This window comes from Culex quinquefasciatus, chromosome 3 (genome assembly GCF_015732765.1).
Source record: "Culex quinquefasciatus strain JHB chromosome 3, VPISU_Cqui_1.0_pri_paternal, whole genome shotgun sequence".
Taxonomy (NCBI): Eukaryota; Metazoa; Arthropoda; class Insecta; order Diptera; family Culicidae; genus Culex; species Culex quinquefasciatus.
Genome location: NC_051863.1, coordinates 116,003,879 through 116,025,515, shown reverse-complemented (window position 1 = coordinate 116,025,515; position 21,637 = coordinate 116,003,879). Strand labels below are relative to the sequence as shown.

Here is a 21,637-nt window from a genome sequence, read left to right as displayed (position 1 = left end):
GGTGTAGCCTGATCAGGGGGTTGGGCTGTATTTGGTTCAAAGTTTGTTTAACAATCTCAACTAATTTGTAAGGCATGTAGTAGACTTTTAATGGTTTATTTATGACCATCAATCGATGTTCCATAAATCCGCCAGTTACCAAGCATAATCAGGCTGGCAACCCAAATTTAGTTTCCAAAATCCGTTTTTCCTGGATTTCTCCCGATCCTGTTAGAAATAGTACAGCAGTATTAAAAAGTATTTTGGAAAATATTTTCTGTTAAAATAAAACTTTTTTGATACCGTGAAGATTAAAACAGATAAAAACAAAATTTAATGCTCTCTCGATTGAAAAACAAACTTGATCTATTTTTAATAACACTCTTCGTGTTGTAATTTATAGAAATTTGAGGAATCTTGCAACTTTTACAATCAAATAACTACTTGAAATAATACATAACATTGATAAAAATTTGCTGAAGCAAAGCAAAACATTTTTTTTTGCATTTCATCCTTTTGTTATTGAAAAAGTACACAGCAAAAAATCCGATGGTAAAATCGCATGCAAAAGCATGCACATCACCTTCGTCAAAATAAACACTTAATATTACACACTGAATGTACATTTTTGGCAAACACAAAAAAAAGTTGCAACCGACGGTATTCAAACCCAGCACCAACAGTAAGGACTGGCGCCTTAGCCCACTCGGCCATCAGACCGATGAAAAGCTGTAAGGATAAAAGCATACGTGAGCTTGAAATTTCGATCAAGTAGGTTTCCCATACTGATGGGCTACATATTTCAGGGTGTAAAATCACATAAAATTGCATAAAAAAAATGCAATATTTATTTTACACCCAGGCCTTTTACATGCAGCTGGATTACTACTTTTTAGCTGTGTATACGTGAGTGTTTTCATATTCACATACAGTCAATACTCGATTATCCTAAACGCTTAAAAAATCATTCAGAAAATAAAAGTTGATTTATTTAAAATTTTGTTGAATTATTTAAATATCACAAATTTCAAGATTTTTTTAATTTCTAAAATTTCTACGATTTTTTCAATTCTATTTTCTTTAATCTCTTAATTTCTTCAAACTTCTTTAACTTAATTGAGTTATTTGAATTTCATACCATTTTTTTCATTTCTAGATATTTTTTTCAAATTTTACTGCGTAGCTTCCTGAGTTCTTGGATTTCATTCAAATCCTCATTTTTTATTTATTTTATGCTTCTATTTTTTGTAATAAGTTTTAGAATCTTATTGTCTATTTTTTTTACCGAAAATATGTTATCTTTGAATTATTTGCTACTAATGTTTCCTGTCACCGCAAGCAAACAAAAATTAGACCTTTTGATAAAGTACGCCTGAAAATAAATAACGACATAATCTTTGAAAAATATTTGCAACGGTCTTATTAAATTTTCGAAGTTGATTTTTTTATTTCTTGAATTTCACTGAGTTTTATGTATCATTTGTATTTTATTAAAATATTTAAATTTATTAATTTTCGTCAATTCCTGGAATTTAAATTTCAATTTATTAGTTTTTTAAGTTCTGTGCCACTGCTTACAAGCCAAAATTTGTCATTATGATAAAGCACGTTTGAATTCCTTGTTTCAACCATTTAAATTTTGTGGGTTTCTTTATTTATTATTGTTTAACTAATTTCTTTAATGTTACTAAAAAAATGAATTGCTCGATTTTTACCAAATTATTTGAATTTCTAAAATTTCTTGAAATTTAAGTATTCTTAAATTTCATCAATTTCTCATAAATTTCGCATTTCATCATTTCAATTCCTCGTATTTGAATATTCATAAATTTTGATCTGTTCTTGAGGGGGCAAAAAAAAAACTTTTAAAGTTCAAATGTTTAAAGGAACTTTAAGTGCAATCAAATAAAATAAATTCTCCTACGTTTAGAATAATTTTTAGCATTTTTGGATTGATTAAAAAATCTTTGGAATTTTGTTGAATTTTCAATGTACATAGCCGCAAATAGCTTTTTATTTACATTTTTTTTTCAAATCTTACTTTTTATTTATTTTTTCCGTAAGTGCATTTTCAATCAATATCAAGAAATAAATAGCTTATGGGAAGTGTCACAGCATGTTTCTATCAAAAAGTTTGTAATAATTTGTTAAAATTGGGACGATTTGCAAATTAGACGGAATTCAATTTGAGTCTTCAACCTTAAAAACATACAATAATTTCCTTAATAAACATTCTACATAGTTTGAAGTTTAATTATCTTTTGTAACCACCATTTATTCCAGATAATTATAATAAAATTAAATCAAATCATATCGTTAATTATTTTTGCATAAACATGCAAATTAGTAAAATTCAGTATATACAAGAAACTTTAACATTTAAACTCCACGCCTACCCTTCGATTTTTGGAATCAACCGTGCCCTCCCTTCAAATCTGCATATCTGCATATTTATCAAATTTTCAAATCTTCAATTCTTCAAATCTTCAAATCTTCAAATCTTCAAATCTTCAAATCTTCAAATCTTCAAATCTTCAAATCTTCAAATCTTCAAATCTTCAAATCTTCAAATCTTCAAATCTTCAAATCTTCAAATCTTCAAATCTTCAAATCTTCAAATCTTCAAATCTTGAAATCTTGAAATCTTGAAATCTTGAAATCTTGAAATCTTGAAATCTTGAAATCTTGAAATCTTGAAATCTTGAAATCTTCAAATTTTGAAATCTTGAAATCTTCAAATCTTCATATCTCCAAATCTTCATATCTTCAAATCTTCAAATCATGAAAACTTCAAAGTTTTAAATATACTTCAAATTATTATTTTTTTCGAACATAATGTACAAATCTTCAAATCTTTTTATTTTATAATACATTTTTTTCAAATCTTCAATAATTAGCTTTGACTAATAAGTTGAAATGAATTGCAAAGGAAATTTAAATTTAACTTTGATTTGAAGTGTATTTTGGTTCGATTCTTTCTTGCTTATCGCCAATAACGATCTTCCTTCTCTTGAGGCACAATTCATCACGAAAAATGAGTTGCAATTCGATACACAGCTCCGTTCGTCAAAACAAGCTGCATTTCGCTGCACTTGGCTGCATCGTCCCCAAGTCTCCTCTCCCGGGCGATGATCGACGTTTGGGTGATTTATTTCGCGTCCGTTTGTCCGGCCCGCTCTCGCGTCCTGTCTGTCATTCAGTCCAGTTTTCAGCCGCGATGTTTTCGCGTTTACGTCGGGGCTTTTTTTATCGGGGCGTCTCGATTTGAGCGGGTTTGTTGTTTTTTTTTTTCGCGCCCGACCGCTGACAAAGCGCAAATTTAAACTCAGACAGACCAGACAGCCAAAGTCAATAAACATGGCGCGTGTGGCTGTGTTGTTGTTGTGTGCTTAACATCGGTGGGTGGTAAGTAGGGTGTTCTGGAAGTGTAATTGTCACAGGTGTGGGGTGGAAGAAGAGGGCTGTCCAAAAAGGACGTCTTTTGTGGTGCCAGCAGCAAAAAAGAAGAAGAAAAAAATGCTTCGAAACATACTGATTTGTCGAAAATCTATTGCAGACAATAGCGAGACAGACGATGACAGCGGTTTGGCTGCATGACACTGGCGCTGCTCAGCTTTTATTTTTGTTTGCTGTTGTTGTTGCGGGAGACGATTTTTTGGCTGAAGGTGCAGCCAGTCCCATATGGAGTTGAAAATTGAAAATGAATGCAGCTGCATATTTTTGGACGTGTCACGTAGCCTCCCAGTTGGGGGTTGAGCAAGTCGAACTGTCAGACTGATGAGATAGGTAAGAAATTGTCTGGACGTGGCGGATTATTTTTATTTATTTTTTGCTGTATTTCCCTGATATTTTCTTTTTAAATGAAACATCCCGTGAGTTCACATCCTAATACAAATTTAGCAATAAAATATCAAAAATGTAAAAAAAAACAAAACAGGTAGGGAATAAACCCGCATTTTCAGCAGGCGTCTATTGATGGCTCATCGAGGTAGGTAGTTGAGGTAGTTATTGAACACTATCCTGTAACTTAGATTTGGCCCACACATTTATTTCGATTTTTTGACACTATTTGGAGAATCTAGTAAACCAGTTATTGTTTGTGTATTTTCCTGTTGCAATTTCCGGCAACCAGTCACTCTTGTCAGATTGTTTAAAATGCATTTCACACCTGTCAAGTTATTTTGAATTCATTAGTTTCCAAAATATATAAGTATTGAGAAAAAATGACACTAAAAATGCCTCAGAGTTTCGTTAAAATTCTAACTTTTACTAAACAAGCCCAAACATATAGAAGAAAAATGCATTGAGGATTGTTTCCAGTTGATTCTATTTTCATTGAAATTTTAATGTTTTGTGTGAAGAATTTTTGTTGTCCCATGAACTTCGGACCAATTTTGAGGAGAGGCGACATTTTTTTTCGGGGAAAAAAATGAGTTTCACGAAGATTTCAAATATTTTAAAATGAGCCCAAACATGCTAAATATTGTCATTAACGCAGGCAAACGTACTTTTGATTGCTTGCAACTGATTTCTCGACTTCTAACTCCATAATTGTTTTGATTTTTTTCGAAAAAAAAAATCCCTGTTTGTTTGCCTCTTTCGATGAGTGTGAAATATTTAAAACGTTCTAATTAATTTTAAAAAATGCTAAACTTTTTTAAATGTTGCTATTTTTTATCATTTGTCCTCTTCATTGCCTACAACATTGCTGAAGACATACCAAATCGATTAGAAATCTTTTACAAATATTAAAATTTTCGATCTTTTTTCCGTATCAAAGAAAAAGAAAAAAAAATAATGGTTCAAACCATTTTAGGGTTCCCAAGACAATTTCTCATTTTGTAAACATCTGCGTACTGTTGTCAGTTCAATTCGCAGATTACTCGGCACCTAACTTGAAAGGTGTAAAGTTAACAATCTTTGAAATTAAATTTTACCTGAATAATATTTAAAGATTGAATCATTGAACATGATTTCACCTAATTGAAGACTTTTTCATAAGTTTCTTATTTTAAATATGGGTCATTCCAGGTCAACTGAGTACACTTTTGGACTCGACCTTCACCGATTTGGACCAAACTTGGAGGAAACGTTCATGTATCGATAGTTAACAGAAATCCTAAGTTTGGTGCTGATTAGACCATCCCTCTATTTTTGGCACCGCCCTCTTTTTTGACAATTTTCCTAAAAACTTTTTTCTCTTTTAAACATAACATTGCAAATACTTAAGCAAAAGACTTTCTACAGGTTGCAAATTATAGAAAATTGTCCAATGAATTCGATAAAAATTAAATTTTAACCCTTAAATGCCCACTATATCATTTTAACTTTTCAAGTATTAAAATACAGTTTTGACCAATTCCTTATATTTTTATTTGTTTTATTTTATCACCATCGTGTTCCCCGGACAATTTTACATAATAATCAATGTAGACCTCAAACTAAAATGAACTATTGGCAAGATACAGTGATTTTACTGAAAAAAGATTGATTTTATGCAGCACTCGGAAGTTAATGGTGTACTTCCCGCATAGTTCGGTTTTTATATGTGAGCAGTTCTCTACGAAATCGGTCTTTTTTCTTCAATTTTAGTTTTTGTATTTTTTAATCCGACTGAAACTTTTTTGGTGCCTTTGGTATGCCTAAAGAAGCCATTTTGCATCATTAGTTTGCCTATAAAATTTTCCATACAAATTTGGCAGCAAAATTCAAAAATCTGTATCTTTTGAAGGAATTTTTTGATCGATTTGGTGTCTTCGGCAAAGTTGTAGGTATGGATACAGACTACACTGAAAAAAATGATATACTGTAAAAAAATTGATGATTTTTTATTTAACTTTTTATCACTAAAACTTGATTTGCAAAAAAACTGCGACTATTTTCAAAAAATTTACCTAAAAATGGCTACAACTTCAAAACGGTGCACTTTATCAAAATTTCACTTAAGTACTTTTTGATTGCAAATTTGATTTTACATCGAAAAATGAAGTTGAAATTTTTTTGCGACAAATATTTCGATTTTTTGAAAAAAAACAGTATTGATTAAAAAAATCATAACTCGGTCAAAGATTTTTTGCACAACCTGGAAATTTCTGAAAAGTTGGCATTTTATGTCATCTAAAACATATCAAAAAATAAAAAAAATTAAAAATAGTGTTTTTTTGCAAATCAAGTTTCAGTGATAAAAAGTTAATTAAAAAAATCACCAATTTTTTTTACAGTGTATCATTTTATTTCAGTGTAGTCTCTATCCATACCTACAACTTTGCCGAAGACACCAAATCGATCAAAAAATTCCTTCAAAAGATACAGATTTTTGAATTTTCATGCATCATTTTTGTATGGACAGCTGCCAAATTTGTATGGAAAATTTTATGAACAAACTAATGATGCAAAATGGCTTATTTAGGCATACCGAAGGCACCAAAAAAGTTTCAGTCGGATTAAAAAATACAAAAAAAAATCGAATGACCGAAATCCTACAGAACTGCTCATGTGAGAAACTTATTTCGGATTTGAATTTAAAGGTCAGAGTCGAAAATAAGACACTTTTACTATCACGGGCTACTAATTGCTGCCCATGTTCGCACAAATGTCTTAAATGCAAAAACAGCATGGCCACGCATTCAGTTTTCGCGAAAATACTGGATTTCCTCCAGATTTCAAGAACAAGCTGTATATTTTTGGTTTTTCTGAAAGAGCACATTTTCAACTCAAAAGCTTTGAAAATGCACATGGGACATTTATGCGAACAGTGAACAGTTCAGCAGTTGATCGGAAATTTGACACCTCTCAATGCAGAGCCAGACACGGGTGCGCGAGTGTGTCGCGTTCGCCTTTTAAGCCAAGCTGCTGTGTGCCACCTTAGGGCGGGGTGTCGACGACGCCTCTGTTTTCACTCTACTCGCCCTCTTTTTGTCATTTCGCCCCACTTCGACGACCAGGGGTCCAACAAGAAGCGGGCTTCCTGTTTGCGCGCGCGCGCACAATGACAGCTTGAGGGGTAGGCTGGCGTGGTGACAACAACACCTTTCGCGAGGGGTCCACCCAAAGTGCGTGTGAGTATTTTAAGCAGCAGCAGCAATTGAAACGCAAATTGAGTGCACGAGACGGCTACGACACACACACACACGAACACAATTTCTTAATTAGTATGCAAGTGCAGCTGCATCGCTTTAAATTGTAGCAAACTTATTGTTATGGATTTTTATAAATAAAAATAAGCCAAATGGGCTGCTGCCGAACACAATGCCAACGTTGCTGACGGTGCAGACTGTCGACTGTCATTCCAGCGCGAGTGCAACGAAACGTCAGGGCGGTGGCACGTGCACGTGTGTGTGTGTGTGTGGGGGGGGGGGAGGGGGGAGCTGGCACTAGAAGGTCACACTGCTGTCGAACGACTGTGACGACGTGCTGACTGGGTAAAATATGACGATTATAAGAGTGAGGACGAGATGGTATTCGGTGAAAAGAAATTGCTGGCTACTTTCTAGAGTGCAGCGGTCCCTTTTTTGAGTGGAGTAATGTCAGATCCTTAATTATAATTTAGAAAATAATCAGACTATTAAGAAAGACTCCAATCCGCTAAACTTTATCAATTTCTCTGGATAATCCAATAAACATTTACAAAATTATTCTAGTTATGAATTATAATCATGTTAAATGTTCAATGTTCAATGTTTAATATTTAATGTTAAATGTTTCAATTTTTTGAACACTTAAATAAACAAAGAGAGAAATTCTCGTTTTCGGACACCGTCAAAATTTTCAACCCCTCGCTCACATTGGGTCGCGCCACCGTAAAAATGGACAGGTGTTAAAATTCAACCTATAATTAATATTTCCCACTCTATCACCCAACGTCCGTCTGTTGAGCTCGAAATCAGAGCTGCTCCGTTTTGAAGGTGGGTGTACGTCTTCGGCGACCAAATAATTGTCGGTGTCCTGATTCTGTCTTGACTCAAGTTAATTTTTTTATGATTTTTGATTTTTGATATGTTTTTTTTTGTTAATTCCACAATGTTCTTAAAATAATTTTTGGAGACTTTTTAGTTTTAGCAGTTTTTACAATAATGACAAAATTAAAAAATTTGCAAATAGTGTGGCCATAAAAGAAACACTTCGTTTTTTGACCACTAGATGGCACTATACCGTCGCGTCCAGTTGCGCCATTTGTGACGTTTGTGGACGACGAAACGATTTCCATAAATTTGCGCGCGCTGACAGTCTCGACGAAATAAAAATTTCCTTGCAGCCAAACACGATCGTTTCAAATTATAAAACCATCCCGCGGGATGAGCACGAAATTGTTCTTGCCTGTCACAGCCAGGATCTTTTCCCCGGGAGGAGCTGCATTGCGTTCTGTTGCAGCAAAACACCGGAATAAATTGCACCACGGCCATAAAGCAATTTATTTGAAGTTCCAGGCCATGTCAAAATATTGCCAGTTTAAATAAGGACTTAAGTTTTCAAAATGAGTACATGTTTGTTTTTGTGTGGTTTTATGGCGTCCATTCCGGGATGCCATCGAGATGATTTAGGGGGCCTCAGTGGATACAATCGGAACAAGAGAGGTTCATTGAACTGGGGAGGATATGTTATTGTAACAATCTTGGATTTATTCTTCAGTAATTCGAAGTCAAATCTTCAAATCTTCAAATCTTCAAATCTTCAAATCTTCAAATCTTCAAATCTTCAAATCTTCAAATCCTCAAATCTTCAAATCTTCAAATCTTCAAATCTTCAAATCTTCAAATCTTCAAATCTTCAAATCTTTATATCTTCAAATCTTTAAATCTTCAAATCTTCAAATCTTCAAATCTTCAAATCTTCAAATCTTCAAATCTTCAAATCTTTAAATCTTCAAATCTTCAAATCATCAAATCTTCAAATCTTTAAATCTTCAAATCTTCAAATCTTCAAATCTTCAAATCTTCAAATCTTCAAATCTTCAAATCTTCAAATCTTCAAATCTTTAAATCTTCAAATCTTCAAATCTTTATATCTTCAAATCTTTAAATCTTCAAATCTTTAAATCTTCAAATCTTCAAATCTTTATATCTTCAAATCTTCAAATCTTCAAATCTTTAAATCTTCAATTCTTCAAATCTTTATATCTTCAAATCTTCAAATCTTTATATCTTCAAATCTTCAAATCTTCAAATCTTTAAATCTTCAATTCTTCAAATCTTTATATCTTCAAATCTTCAAATCTTCAAATCTTCAAATCTTTAAATCTTCAAATCTTCAAATCATCAAATCTTCAAATCTTCAAATCTTCAAATCTTCAAATCTTCAAATCTTTAAATCTTCAAATCTTCAAATCATCAAATCTTTAAATCTTCAAATCTTTAAATCTTCAAATCTTCAAATCTTCAAATCATCAAATCTTTAAATCTTCAAATCTTCAAATCTTCAAATCTTCAAATCTTCAAATCTTCAAATCTTCAAATCTTCAAATCTTCAAATCTTCAAATCTTCAAATCTTCAAATCTTCAAATCTTCAAATCTTCAAATCATCAAATCATCAAATCTTCAAATCTTCAAATCTTCAAATCTTCAAATCTTCAAATCTTCAAATCTTCAAATCTTCAAATCTTCAAATCTTCAAATCTTCAAATCTTCAAATCTTCAAATCTTCAAATCTTCAAATCTTCAAATCTTCAAATCTTCAAATCATCAAATCAAATCTTCAAATCTTCAAATCTTCAAATCTTCAAATCTTCAAATCTTCAAATCTTCAAATCTTCAAATCTTCAAATCTTCAAATCTTCAAATCTTCAAATCTTCAAATCTTCAAATCTTCAAATCTTCAAATCTTCAAATCTTCAAATCTTCAAATCTTCTCTTATCGTCCTGTTCTACAGAGAACGTCAACTTTGACCTCATAACAAACTTCTCAACTTTTAACTGCCGGTCAATGATCCCGCCTGCTTGGACGGTTCCGTCGAACTGTGCGCCGACCCGCTGGATCTACGTCAATATTATCACAAAAGCATCGAAAAACCTTTGATCTGGCGGTCCCCGGCGTCTGGCCAACTCTCCAAGAGGCCAACAGAGGAGGCGCTAGACGGTTTGCTCTTTGTTGCAAACAAAAGACCAAGCAAAGCTTCCTCTCTACTCGAGATGAACAAGCACAAAAGTTCGTCAAAAGCTCGACTTTTGAAGAGCTCGACAATGGGATGTTACACAAGAGTCGTACCGATATTTGATTGAAAGATTTCATTTGTTGCAATTCTTCAAATTAGGAGATCAGCCCCGAAGTGACTTACGGGTACAGGCAGATGGTTCGAGTCGGCGTTTATGGATGCTCCTGCTGCTGCTGCTGCTGCGACTGCTGCGGCAAGGTCGTCGCTGGTGATGAACTGGATGGGCAGGGTGGCCAGTGCCTCGGACGTCTGGGTGCCGGTGCCGCGGCCAAGGACGGTGGCCACGCGAAGACACCGGTACGCACCGAACAGCCCGAGCACGACGATGCCGATCAGCGAGAACGAGAGCAGGAAGTACACGTATCCTGGAAAAGGGAGGGAGGGAGGGAATATTGTTAATATCAAGTCCGGTTTTGGATACAGAGAAAAATACTGATAGATCTTAGGTTTGTTAATTGCCCAACACATTTACCACCAATCTACTAACGTAAATAGGTCATATCTTTACGACATTCAATTTATAGCCGCTGCTAGCATTCCTGCTCAGTTTTCGGATGGGATTTCCCGAATTAAATTGAGTCCGTATTTATGATCCGAGTAATCATCTCGCTATCTTTACAAACAACCGACCTTCTCGTGTGGGGCTCATCACAAGCCCAGACACGAGGTCCGCGGGACTGCGATAAGATATCTCCGAAATTCATGGCGCCTATCGCCATCAAAAGTTTTCACACCTCCGCGCGCATGTTCCAACCCCATCTAGATACGGGCCTGGGCCGTAGACCTGCTGAACTAATTGCCCAACTCTTTTCATCGCCGCAAGATCTTGCACGAAACATGGCATGCCGATCTAACAGGCCTTTGCGAGACTCTGTTCGTGCCTTGGAAGTCATCCGAGATCGGCTTTTTGCACGAATATCCTGCCTTGAGGCCGAGTTCCCCGAAAAAAGCAAGCTGGTGCGCCCACATCATGTACGATGTAAAACAATTACATGTGCACTTGAACATTCAATTTGCAACAACCCTGCCTGCCTGCCAAGTCTGCCAAGCCAGTGCGGGGCCCAGACCAGACAGATTAATGCTTATCTTATCGGGCGAGGGCCGCCGCCGCCAGACGGAGCAGTGCATGAGTACGTTAATTTATAAAGAAGAAAAAAGATAAACACCACGCAGACAAAGTGAAGCATTAGGGGGAGCACATGCTCCAACACACGCACGTGGTGCACACTCACACAGACACGGAGGGAATAGCAAGACTTTTGGACAGGGTTGCAATATTTTAACCAGTTCTTAGTTATCCGGGGTTTCACAAGTTTACGATCCACATCCAAAGAAACGCTGGGACATCTCAGTAACGTAAACTTAGTAGCGTCAGTTTTGACCCTCCTGAATACCCCCCTGGTGGTCAGCTGCGATAGACGGAATGTTCAGCCCGAAAAAAAACAGCGCGCAAAACACCAGCCAGCATGAGTAACTCTCTTCACATCATGAATAACATTACGCTGGATTGATAATTATGGCATCAGACATCACTCCGACTGCGGCTGGTGGCATGTGTGCTACACCCAACTCCATCCCACCCCCCCACCTGGCATCTCCACGTGGTCCTACGAGCGATTTGAAATCGAAACACGCCGTCCGCAGACATCCGACAGCCACCCACTCACAGGCCGCCGTCCGTCATAGTCACCCGCACGGTCATTAATTGCCGCGGACCAGACTCGAGTTAGACAGCCTTTCGTCACTTGCGAGCGTGTAGATTCCAACCAGCCCACCCCCTGCACGCGCTGTTTCCCCGCTAGACAGAGAGATGTTTCGAATTTCGAATCGGCGATCACTCCCACGCGCGGTCACGTGGAAGACGTGTGGGTGGCGATTTTGGGAAGGGTCAACGGGTTTGGGGCGCAAAAAAGAAATGCCGAGTTCACGTTGGATAGCGAGCTTCAATCATCAAATTGGCGAATCTTGAACGAAAATCAATAGAGCTTTATGAAGTTTCGCATACGCACACTAGCGCACCATATGATTTTGCTAGCCGGACAAAATTTAACCTCAATCTTTTTCGTGTATGTACACGCAATACATGCGCACGTAGAAACCTCTATAGAGTCGACACGGAAAAACTCTTGTTACCTTCAGCTGGCGCGAATCGAGACACATGGGGGAACTGGTACGGATACAGATCTAAAAAGATGCATCGCTTTCAGCAGCGCCAAGTTCTGACTAAGTATGGGGGGGGAGACCACATTTTTTCCGTTCAATTTTGTTGTGAAAATAGTCTAAATTTCACAAAAAGATTTACGAAAAATGCAGGATGGAGCAACTCACCTAAAAAATTACAAAAATGTTTTTTTAAAGTGCAATAAACGTCAACATTTTCAAAACCCGAATACGGAAATCGATTCTCCAGACAATTTGGCATAAAACTCTCCATAATGATCACTGTCCTTAGTCTAATCCTTGTGAACACAGCAAATAAAGTAGTAATCCAGCTGCGTGGAAAAGGCTTGGGTGTAAAATAAATTCTGCATTATTTTATGAAATTCTGTGTAATATTACACCCTGAAAAATGTAGCCCATCAGTATGGGAAACCTACTTGACCGAAATGTCAAGCTCATATATACGTTTATCTTTTTTATTATACATCGGTCTGATGGCCGAGCGGGCTAAGGCGCCAGTCCTTACTGAAGGTGCTGGGTTTGAGTCCCGTCGGTTTCAACTTTTTTTTGTGTTTACAAAAATTGTACATGCAGCGTGTAATATTAAGTGTCTTTTTTAACGAAGCTAATGTGCATGCTTTTGCTTGCGATTTTACCTTCGGATTATTTGCAGTGAAGTTACAGCGGTTTTGAAAATAAAAATGTTGAAAAAAATTATTGATAGTTTTGAATATTTCTATAAGCGGAAAGCTCGTCCAATTTCCCATAAGATTGTATTTGACCACTTTTCAAAATAACTCGTTTTTATCATTTAACCTAATTAGTAAATTAGGTAAAAATCATAAAAAACGAGTTATTTTGAAAAGTGGTCAAAGACAATCTTATGGAAAATTGATAGTAATCCAGGTTACTACCATCCACCATTTCAGTTATAAGCAATGTAATTAGCTTATATTTGTATGCCAACACTTCCAATTGAAAAGTGTCAAAGACAAACTTATAGGAAGTTCGACGAGCTTTCCGGTAAAAAATTCAAGACTGAAAAATCAAGTCTGTCGTATAGAAATTGTCAAAAACCATAAAAAACCATTTTTTCAGCATTTTTATTTTAAAAAGCGCAATAACTTCACAAGGATTGGACTTGGTACAGTGGTCAATACGGATACTTTTATGTAAAATTGTCTAGAGAATCAATTCCCGTGTCCGGGATTTGAAAAAATTGCAGTTAAGAGCACTTTAAAAAACAGTTTCAGTAAATGATTTTTGTATTTTTTTAGGTGAGTTGCTCCATCCTGCATTTTTCATGTGTCTTTTTGTAACATCTTAGGCTATTTTCACAAAAAATTGAACGAAAAAAAATCGTTGGCACACCTTCAAATTTTGCTTTTAAACTTAAAAATCAAAATAATTACTAAAAGTGGCGCGTATTTTTGTTTCCCTGTATTTTTTTCGAAAAGCCCGGCAAATTTTATGCAAGTTTGTCTTTGATCACATTTTTGATACGATGAAACAGCTTGGAGGTACAGCAATATTTAAATTCCAACTTACAAAAATATTGAAAACCCTTACGCCCTTCTCAAATGTCATTATCGAGTGATATCCATATATACAAAAATTTCAAAAGTTTCATTGAAATCGGAGAGGGTCCGGTACAACCGATTCCCTGTTTGGCAGGGAATTGCTCCATAGGAAGAAAATGATGGTAATATTCCTCAGGTGGCACATTATAAGTAAAAATGTGTAAAATTACATTAATATCTGCTGAATTTCCATCAGTGTCTGGTTAACTTACAGAAGGTTTTCATTTTTAAACATTTTTTAAAGGTAAATTTACTCAAAAAAGATGTAGTATTCAACCTTCCAAATTTTCAACCTTCCGAAATTCAACTTTTTTGTGTATTACATCCGAGACGGAGTATATCATTTATGTCCAAACAAAGTGTTATTTTACCTCTGAAAATGTGCAACTTTACCTCTTTTCTGGTGTTAGGTGACTAGGGAAACGGAAAAATATGTTTTGAATTATTTTAAGCTATCTAAAAACTGACGTCCTTGTTAAGATTGAAGTGTAGACTATCCAGAAAAGGTTAGGTTGAAAAAAAAATGGTTGAAATTATGGTTGGTTCAATATTGCCTCTTTTTGAATAATATTAGGCAGTTACAAATATTTTTCAAAGTTTATGTCGCCCCCCAAAAAAATCAAACCATCCACATTAACGACCCCCGGGTCTTTTGTGGTCTCTATTGCAAGTTTCTGCTCGAACCTAGGAGTCCGAAGGCTTGAATGGGGAGAGCACCCAAACCTCTTTTTACTCCAAGGAACCTTCCACCCCAGTGTTTGAACTGACGACCTTTGGATTGCGAGTCCAACCGCCGCCAGCGATTCCACCGGAGTAGGCTTGGTTTGGTGTGTTGTTTGTACTTATGGCATGGAGACAACTCCTACACCTGGAATGACTTAGCGGCCTAACAACCAAGGCCGGGACCGACATTTTACTTCCTCATCCGATGGAAGGTTGCAGCAGATGGGAATCGAACCCAGAATCATCCGCTTACAAAGCGGACAGCGTAACCATTCGGCCACGCACTGTCGCCCCCCACCCCCCTTCAAAGTTGGCCTGAATAATCAGGGGGCAAAAAAATATTTTTTTCTAAAAACTTCAAAATGTTAATGAAAATTTAAGTTTAATCATCTGAAAACCAGTTAAAATGCATTTTCCCACGTTTATAATCATATTCAGCATGTTTGAACTCCTTTGTAAACATTTTAAATTTTCATGAAATACCAATGTACCACGAAAAGTTTTTTTTTTGGCGAAAAAAAAATTCCATCAATACCTCGATATTTTCAAAACTAATGATGGGAAAGCAACTGTACGCCTGTAAAATACATTTTAAAACACTTTTTCATCCAAATGTTGAAACCTAGGCTTGTAATTTCAATTTTTATATATATTTTTTTGCCCCCCCCCCCCATAAACTTCAAAAAATATTGGCAACGGCCTTACTTTAAAAATGTATAAAAATGTGAACCTGGTGAAAATTTATCAGAAACTAATAAATTTTCATCTATTTTTGGTGTAGCATTACACTTTTTTGACACAAAATCTGTCACCATTTCCTGATGAATATCACCATTTTTTCTGTACCGAGAAACCCCTTTTTACGCGTTGACGTCAACAAAACCTACAAATTGATTTTTAAAGATTGCAAAAATGTTGCGTTTTTGAAAAAATCCCTAGATTGGACGCACTAAATGTCACTTTTCAGACTGAAATAAGGTAAAGTTACATCAATAAAAAAGAGTTAATATTAAAACTTCCAAAATTACACCTTTCATATAAACACAATTTTTTAACTGTGTTGAAATTTAAAGCTACATCAGTGTGGATCCAAACAATTTCATAGCGGCGAGATAGCAAAAAGTACATTAAATTTCCCATCCCTTTCTCATAATTTTTAACAGTTGTGTAAAAACAAATTGCAAAGATTTTATTACTTGTTCTGCGTAATTCTTATTCGATATAAAATAAATTTGCAAATCATTCCCATTTCAGGCTGCAAATTATTGAAAACAATTCTTTTATCGAATGTTGCAAAATAAAAGGGCTGCCCCTCCGTCACAAAACATCAAAAAATGGACCAAAATTATCTTTTGGTACAAAGTTTTACGCAAATCCAAGAGGGGTCGATTTTTTTGTTGGATTTCGTTTGAGTTGACTAATAATAAACCATTTCCAGAAATTTTGAAAAAATAATAATACAGTTATATCAATTGCAACGAACCAGTCATATAAAATGTTGATGATCTCTTTGAATGTGGTTGTTTACTCTAGTCGTGACATTCAAAATTGCTTCTGTTTACTTCTCGTGTTTGGTAGGCGTCATTCACCTAATTTTCTTACCATTCATTCCGAGACGATGTAAATAAAGGTGTTTTTAATGAGGAGACAATTATCGGTTTGAGAACATAATTTTTTTTGAATTCCAAAAATCCCCTCGAATTTGACGGCACGTTTTGGATTGTTTGCTCATCATAGACAGTTGTGCCAATTCAACCTAGAGTGATTTGTTCTATCTTAGTTAGTATTCAATCGTTTGTTCAATGGCTTGTTGGAATTGAATTCGAAAGTTGTTTTATTATTATTTTACTTACTTTTTACTTGCGTAATTTATGGAGTCAAAAATTCTAATTCAATGGTTCTCAAAGTATAATACGGATTAAGGACACCGATTAGGATCGTCGACACAGTTTCGCTTCACCGGGCCACGTGTACGATAGATAGTATAGATTCCCTCTGGGCGGAGGGAGGGCAATTTGAATATATATTGCGCCGCTCATGGCATCATCATTGGAAGCACCCCTCGTCGTCATCGTCATCATCAGTAAACTTCTAGCCAAATTTCATTCCATTTGCAAGTGTTGTTTTTTTTCTTCCTCTCGACCAAGTCTCGAACATTTTTGCTCGTATTTGTGTTTGTGCAGCCCAATTTTGGGTGGTGTGCCGTGCGCGGTCTCTGTATGTGTGCTCCCAAATCCCACTAAAAACGAAGGACGTCAAAATCGTTGCTGCTGCTGCTGATGGTGATGATGATGATGACGATCAGACTGTGGCGGTGGTGGTTTTTTGGGCGCAGGTTGTTAGCTAGTCTCGCTCGCTGTCAGACTGACGTAACGGCAGCCGCAGACAGCCAACAAAAAGGGGGGGGTGGTGGTGGGTGGTTTCCAGACAGTGCCATGGGGGATGGGGTGGCCGAGCGTGCAGAAGAGAAAATCAGAAAAATCAATATTTAGGTCGTGCTCGTGCCGATGACGACGACGGCGACGCGACGATTTCCGTTTTGCTTGGTGGCCGGCGTCGATGCGAGAGTGTTAGATTGGCAATCGGAGGTAGTTGGAACATTCGAAAAAAAAAATCTGAATCAAAAAATTGTTAATGCAAATTTCATAATTAAAACAAGATTCTTATTATGACTTTTCTCAATTAAGATTAAAAACAACCAAAAACTCATTAAACCAACTAAGTTCCGTCTAGGTCGTATTTGAGCAAATGTCACACGAACAAACAATCCAACACGTGCCTTGAATTTCAGGGATGAGAGTGAGAACCGAAAGAAAGAAATATTGAACACCAAAATAGATCATTATCACCTCACTCAAAACACCTTTGTTTACAATGTCTCGGAGCAAATGATAAGCGAATTTGGGGAATGACGTTTAGTGTAGTATGTGTTTATGACAATATTTTAAATGTCATGATTTCAAAGAACCGAATCTTCGATCTGGATTCTGTAAAGAATTTGTTTAGCTCAAAAGGTGACAAGAACACAATGAAAAACTGGGAAAATCGCAAAAGATACCCTCCGGCTTGATTCTTAAGGAAAAATGAGTAACAGTGCCAATTTTGAGCGATGGGCGAAGGGATAAGGGTCGCTTTTTGTTAATACGGAGAAAAAAGAGTTCCAAAAATCGTGAACAAACGTTCATGAAAATGAGAACCACGAACAAAGTGTTAAAAAAATTCCTAATTTCGCAAAATGCTGGCGTAAAATTTTATTACAAACAACTTTGTCGAAGTCCGCAACTTGATGCGAGTTAACCCTGACCCTGAGTTATTTATGATTATGGAAAGATTTATTTTTCACCAACTTCAACAACAAAAGCGATCCGTTACCCTTAACCGATTTTGCTCAAAATTTCCACAGTAAATTAGGGGAAATATACCCTTTCTAATCAAACACCTATCTTCGTCATATGGAGAGTTTGATGCTCGATTAAAGCTCCACAACTACTATTTAGGCTATAAACTTACCAGCGCCAGCACCGCCTCGAGTAGCACGCAAATTCATGCTATTTACTGGCCAAAAAGATCAAATTTAATGCACTTTTATCATAATTTCTATTTTGCGAGACCATTTCTCATCATTTTGGTGGCACACACATCCACACGCAAGATCAGGGGTTAACTGCTTAACAAAAGTCGCCATCAATATCTTTTCACTTGCGCTAACGATTTCAAAGCGCTTAAGATATAAAATTGCTTCCAACTACCGGCAACATGTTCTTTTGACCATAACTTAGTCACTCACTTGAAAAATAATCCCGAAAAATGTAAATAATTGGCAAGCACCATCAAAAAAACAAACGCGCTAAGTCTTTTGACGTTTCAATTTTGACTACCCATTCCAATCGAAGGCTAAAGAAAACCGAGCGAGAAGCGAAGGCAAATAAAGAACAAAGGGTGGCCACCAACACCACCAACATGCTGGTGCAGCGCCTGTTGGAGTGAGCAAGTGCTGCCAGGAAACTTTCGCTATAAATGCTACTTTTCGTTAGTGTTCGCTTAAAATTTCATCAATTTTGGCAGCACTAAGCAGACGCAAAAGAGCGCTGGAAGAAAAAAAGAACTAAGCTGAGAATAGAAAAATGGGCGTGGCCCAATGCACTCGACTGATTAGAATGCATTTTTGAAATATTTTTTTTAAATGCTTGTAAAAGGAATAGCATAACTTTTAATAAAAGTGAAACTAAACAGACATGTTTACAGAAAGTTGCTCTACTCGTTGGTGTACTTGGTTTTAGTGAATTTCAAGGAACAATCCAGATTATCCAGCATCATTCAAACACGACCGCTTATTAGGCTTAAAATGTGCATATTTCCCCTATTTTTGTGGCGGAACAATGTTTTCATTCGAAAAATTCCCAAAAAATGTTGAGAGCTCGCGATTAGCGATTAACTGAAAAATGATTTTTTTTTGAAAAATGGTCTGTTTTCATAAAAATATAATATTTTGTTCTAAAACCTTGAAAATGCATTCAAATTGACCCGTATTTCACTTTGAATCATAGTTCGAAGTCCTACCAATAATGTTCTGTATTCATATTGATCCAGGGAGCCATAATTTTAAATTGGCAGCACGTTAAAGTAGGACAAATGATTTATTTTGCTTGAAATTTTCAAGAATTTCTCTCAAAAATCCATCTAAAAAAATATTTACACCTAAACCAATACCATCAACTGGTTGGTAACAACTTTCTGAACAATTTTGCTTTTTAACAATTAGTTTTTGTTGCTTCAGTGCCATTTAGTAAAATAAAAATGGCAAATTTTCAAAACTTCCTATAAAAACTCATTTTTTATGTTTTTTTTTTTTATGTTTCCAAACCTTTTGCATTATTTTATAACAGCAATTTACAAGGAGTTTTCATTGATTGGCCATGACGAGGAAATGTATTTTAAACTAACTGGTTTTACTACAACAAAATCTTTTTTTTCAAAAGTTTTATGAAAATTGCTTTTTAATGAAAAAGTATTATTTATGTTAAAATATATGTTCAATGTTTTGCATAAAAAGCAATTTTCGTCAATATGTTGAAAAAAAATGACTTTGTTACACTTAAAGCGACTATAGATTTTGCTTGTAAATAAAACAATGCAAAAGGTTAGAAAACATATAAATGCTGGCAGTATTTGAACCAGTGGTGTAAGTGAAAAAAAAATAAGTTTTTATAGGGAATTTTGAAAATTCGTCATTTTTATCTTGGCACTGAAGCAAAAAAAAATTGTTAAAAAGCAAAATTGTTCAGAAAATTGTTACCTACAAGCTGATGGTGGTTTTGAAGCCAATATTTTTAGGTGGGTTTTTGCAATTTCCTGCAATTTCTGGATTGTCTGCAAGTTCGCGAACCATTGAATAAAAACTATTCGGCCCTGTTTAAATATTAAAAAAAAAATCAAAGTGCACGTACTTCTGGGACCCCAAAGTTGATACTTCAAGTCATTTTTGTATTTTTTTGCAAGTCAATGTTTTTCTGATTTTGAACTTTTCTTCTCAAGGGTTTTAAGGTTTAAGGTTGGTTGAAAATTGTGACCTGGAGCTTTTAGGGGACATCTGAGACAATGATTAACTTTAACGTTTTAAAAGGTTAAAATGGATGAAAATAACAATTTTTATGCTGGTTTCCATTGTAAAATTGACTCCGAAACACGACTATGATAAAATTATCACCTGGAAATGGGACCTAAGGGGTCCTCGAGCAAAAATTGACAGCCAAAAAATTCACAAAAGAAAAGTGTCTTTTTTATTTGTTTAACTGCCTCTCGTCTAACAAATCTCGAATGGAAAAATGCCACCGGGGCCGACTGGGACCGAACCCAGGTCGACTGGGGTGAGAGGCAATCACGTTTACCACTATCAACCTCGAAAATCTATTGAATGCGATATTTTTTCTCTTTGGATAAACTCTTACACCGGAAATTGATCTCTCCAGCCTCCGTTTTTCTAATCAACTTTCATGGTTCACATTCTCCAGCCCGACACTCAAATGAGCATTACTTAGCAGCACTAAAAGAGAAAGAGAGCAGTGTACTTTGTGAGACTAAAGTAAATTGAATTTTCTTCCAGCCTCCAAACACTGTCGAGCTGCTAAACGTTAAATGGCCCATCTCTGACAAACACATACACACAAAAAGCACACATACACAGACACACCACTCACTCAATAAAACACAATGAAATTCCTTCATTAAATTTCCCCAGACGGTACCTCCTTCCACCGTCTGCACGAGATCGTCCTTTTTTTGTTGCGAAAAAGTCCCACCTCCCTCCCGGCTTGCATCCTTTTACGTGCATCAAACCTAGCCCAACTCACAGGAGGCCTCGGGGGAGAGTTTTGTCAGTCTGCAAATTGGGAAGGTGGTGTGGCGTTTGCTCCCTTTCTCTTTGCCGAAAATGTTTTCCCCAGTCACCACACCTCCAACTGTCTGGGATGGACTCTCCGGGGCAGATCTGCATGTCTACCGAGTGTGAATGTGTGTGTGTGTTTGTGGAGTTTGCTATCAAATTTATCCTAGCTATAAAGTACACCAACTGAGATACCTCCTTCCTCTTTTATTTTTCCATGAACTTCCTTTTCACTTAAAACTTTGCATTTTCATCCTCTCTTGGAAAACCCATCGGATGCAAAAAAGAAATGGGAGGGTGGGTGTGTGCTGCCCGAGGTATTTCGATCATTTTTACAGTAAACATGCAGGCACACACACCCACACTGCGATGTGACGTATCTCTTCTGAGATTTTCTATGCATTTGCGTCACTTTGTCAAAAAAAAAGAACAAGTGCCAGTAGCTTTCGCAGCACAAATACATTTGAAATTGTGTTCATCCTTGGGAAGAGCACGGTGTGTTCACATAGGAAGTTAGTTTGACTTAAAATAAACATATTCAAATTGCATTTCCATGCAAGCATCACTGCTCAAAAAATGAACTTTTTATTAAAAGCTCGAAGACCCACCTTCAAGTATACATATATCCGGATCTCATTTAAATGTGTGAAAACTATGTTTGGATC

General features: G+C 36.1%; 1 protein-coding gene across 2 annotated transcripts in view; it reads right to left on the bottom strand.

The window, feature by feature from the left end:
• The window catches only part of LOC6040029 (mucin-5AC), a 355,515-nt gene that overhangs the window by 25,168 nt on the left and 308,710 nt on the right, over positions 1–21,637 (bottom strand). For both annotated transcript variants that reach the window (XM_038264629.1, XM_038264628.1), the window contains exon 4: positions 10,251–10,492. In XM_038264629.1, coding sequence (XP_038120557.1) covers positions 10,251–10,492 — 242 coding nt within the window. The remainder of the gene's footprint in view (positions 1–10,250; positions 10,493–21,637) is intronic.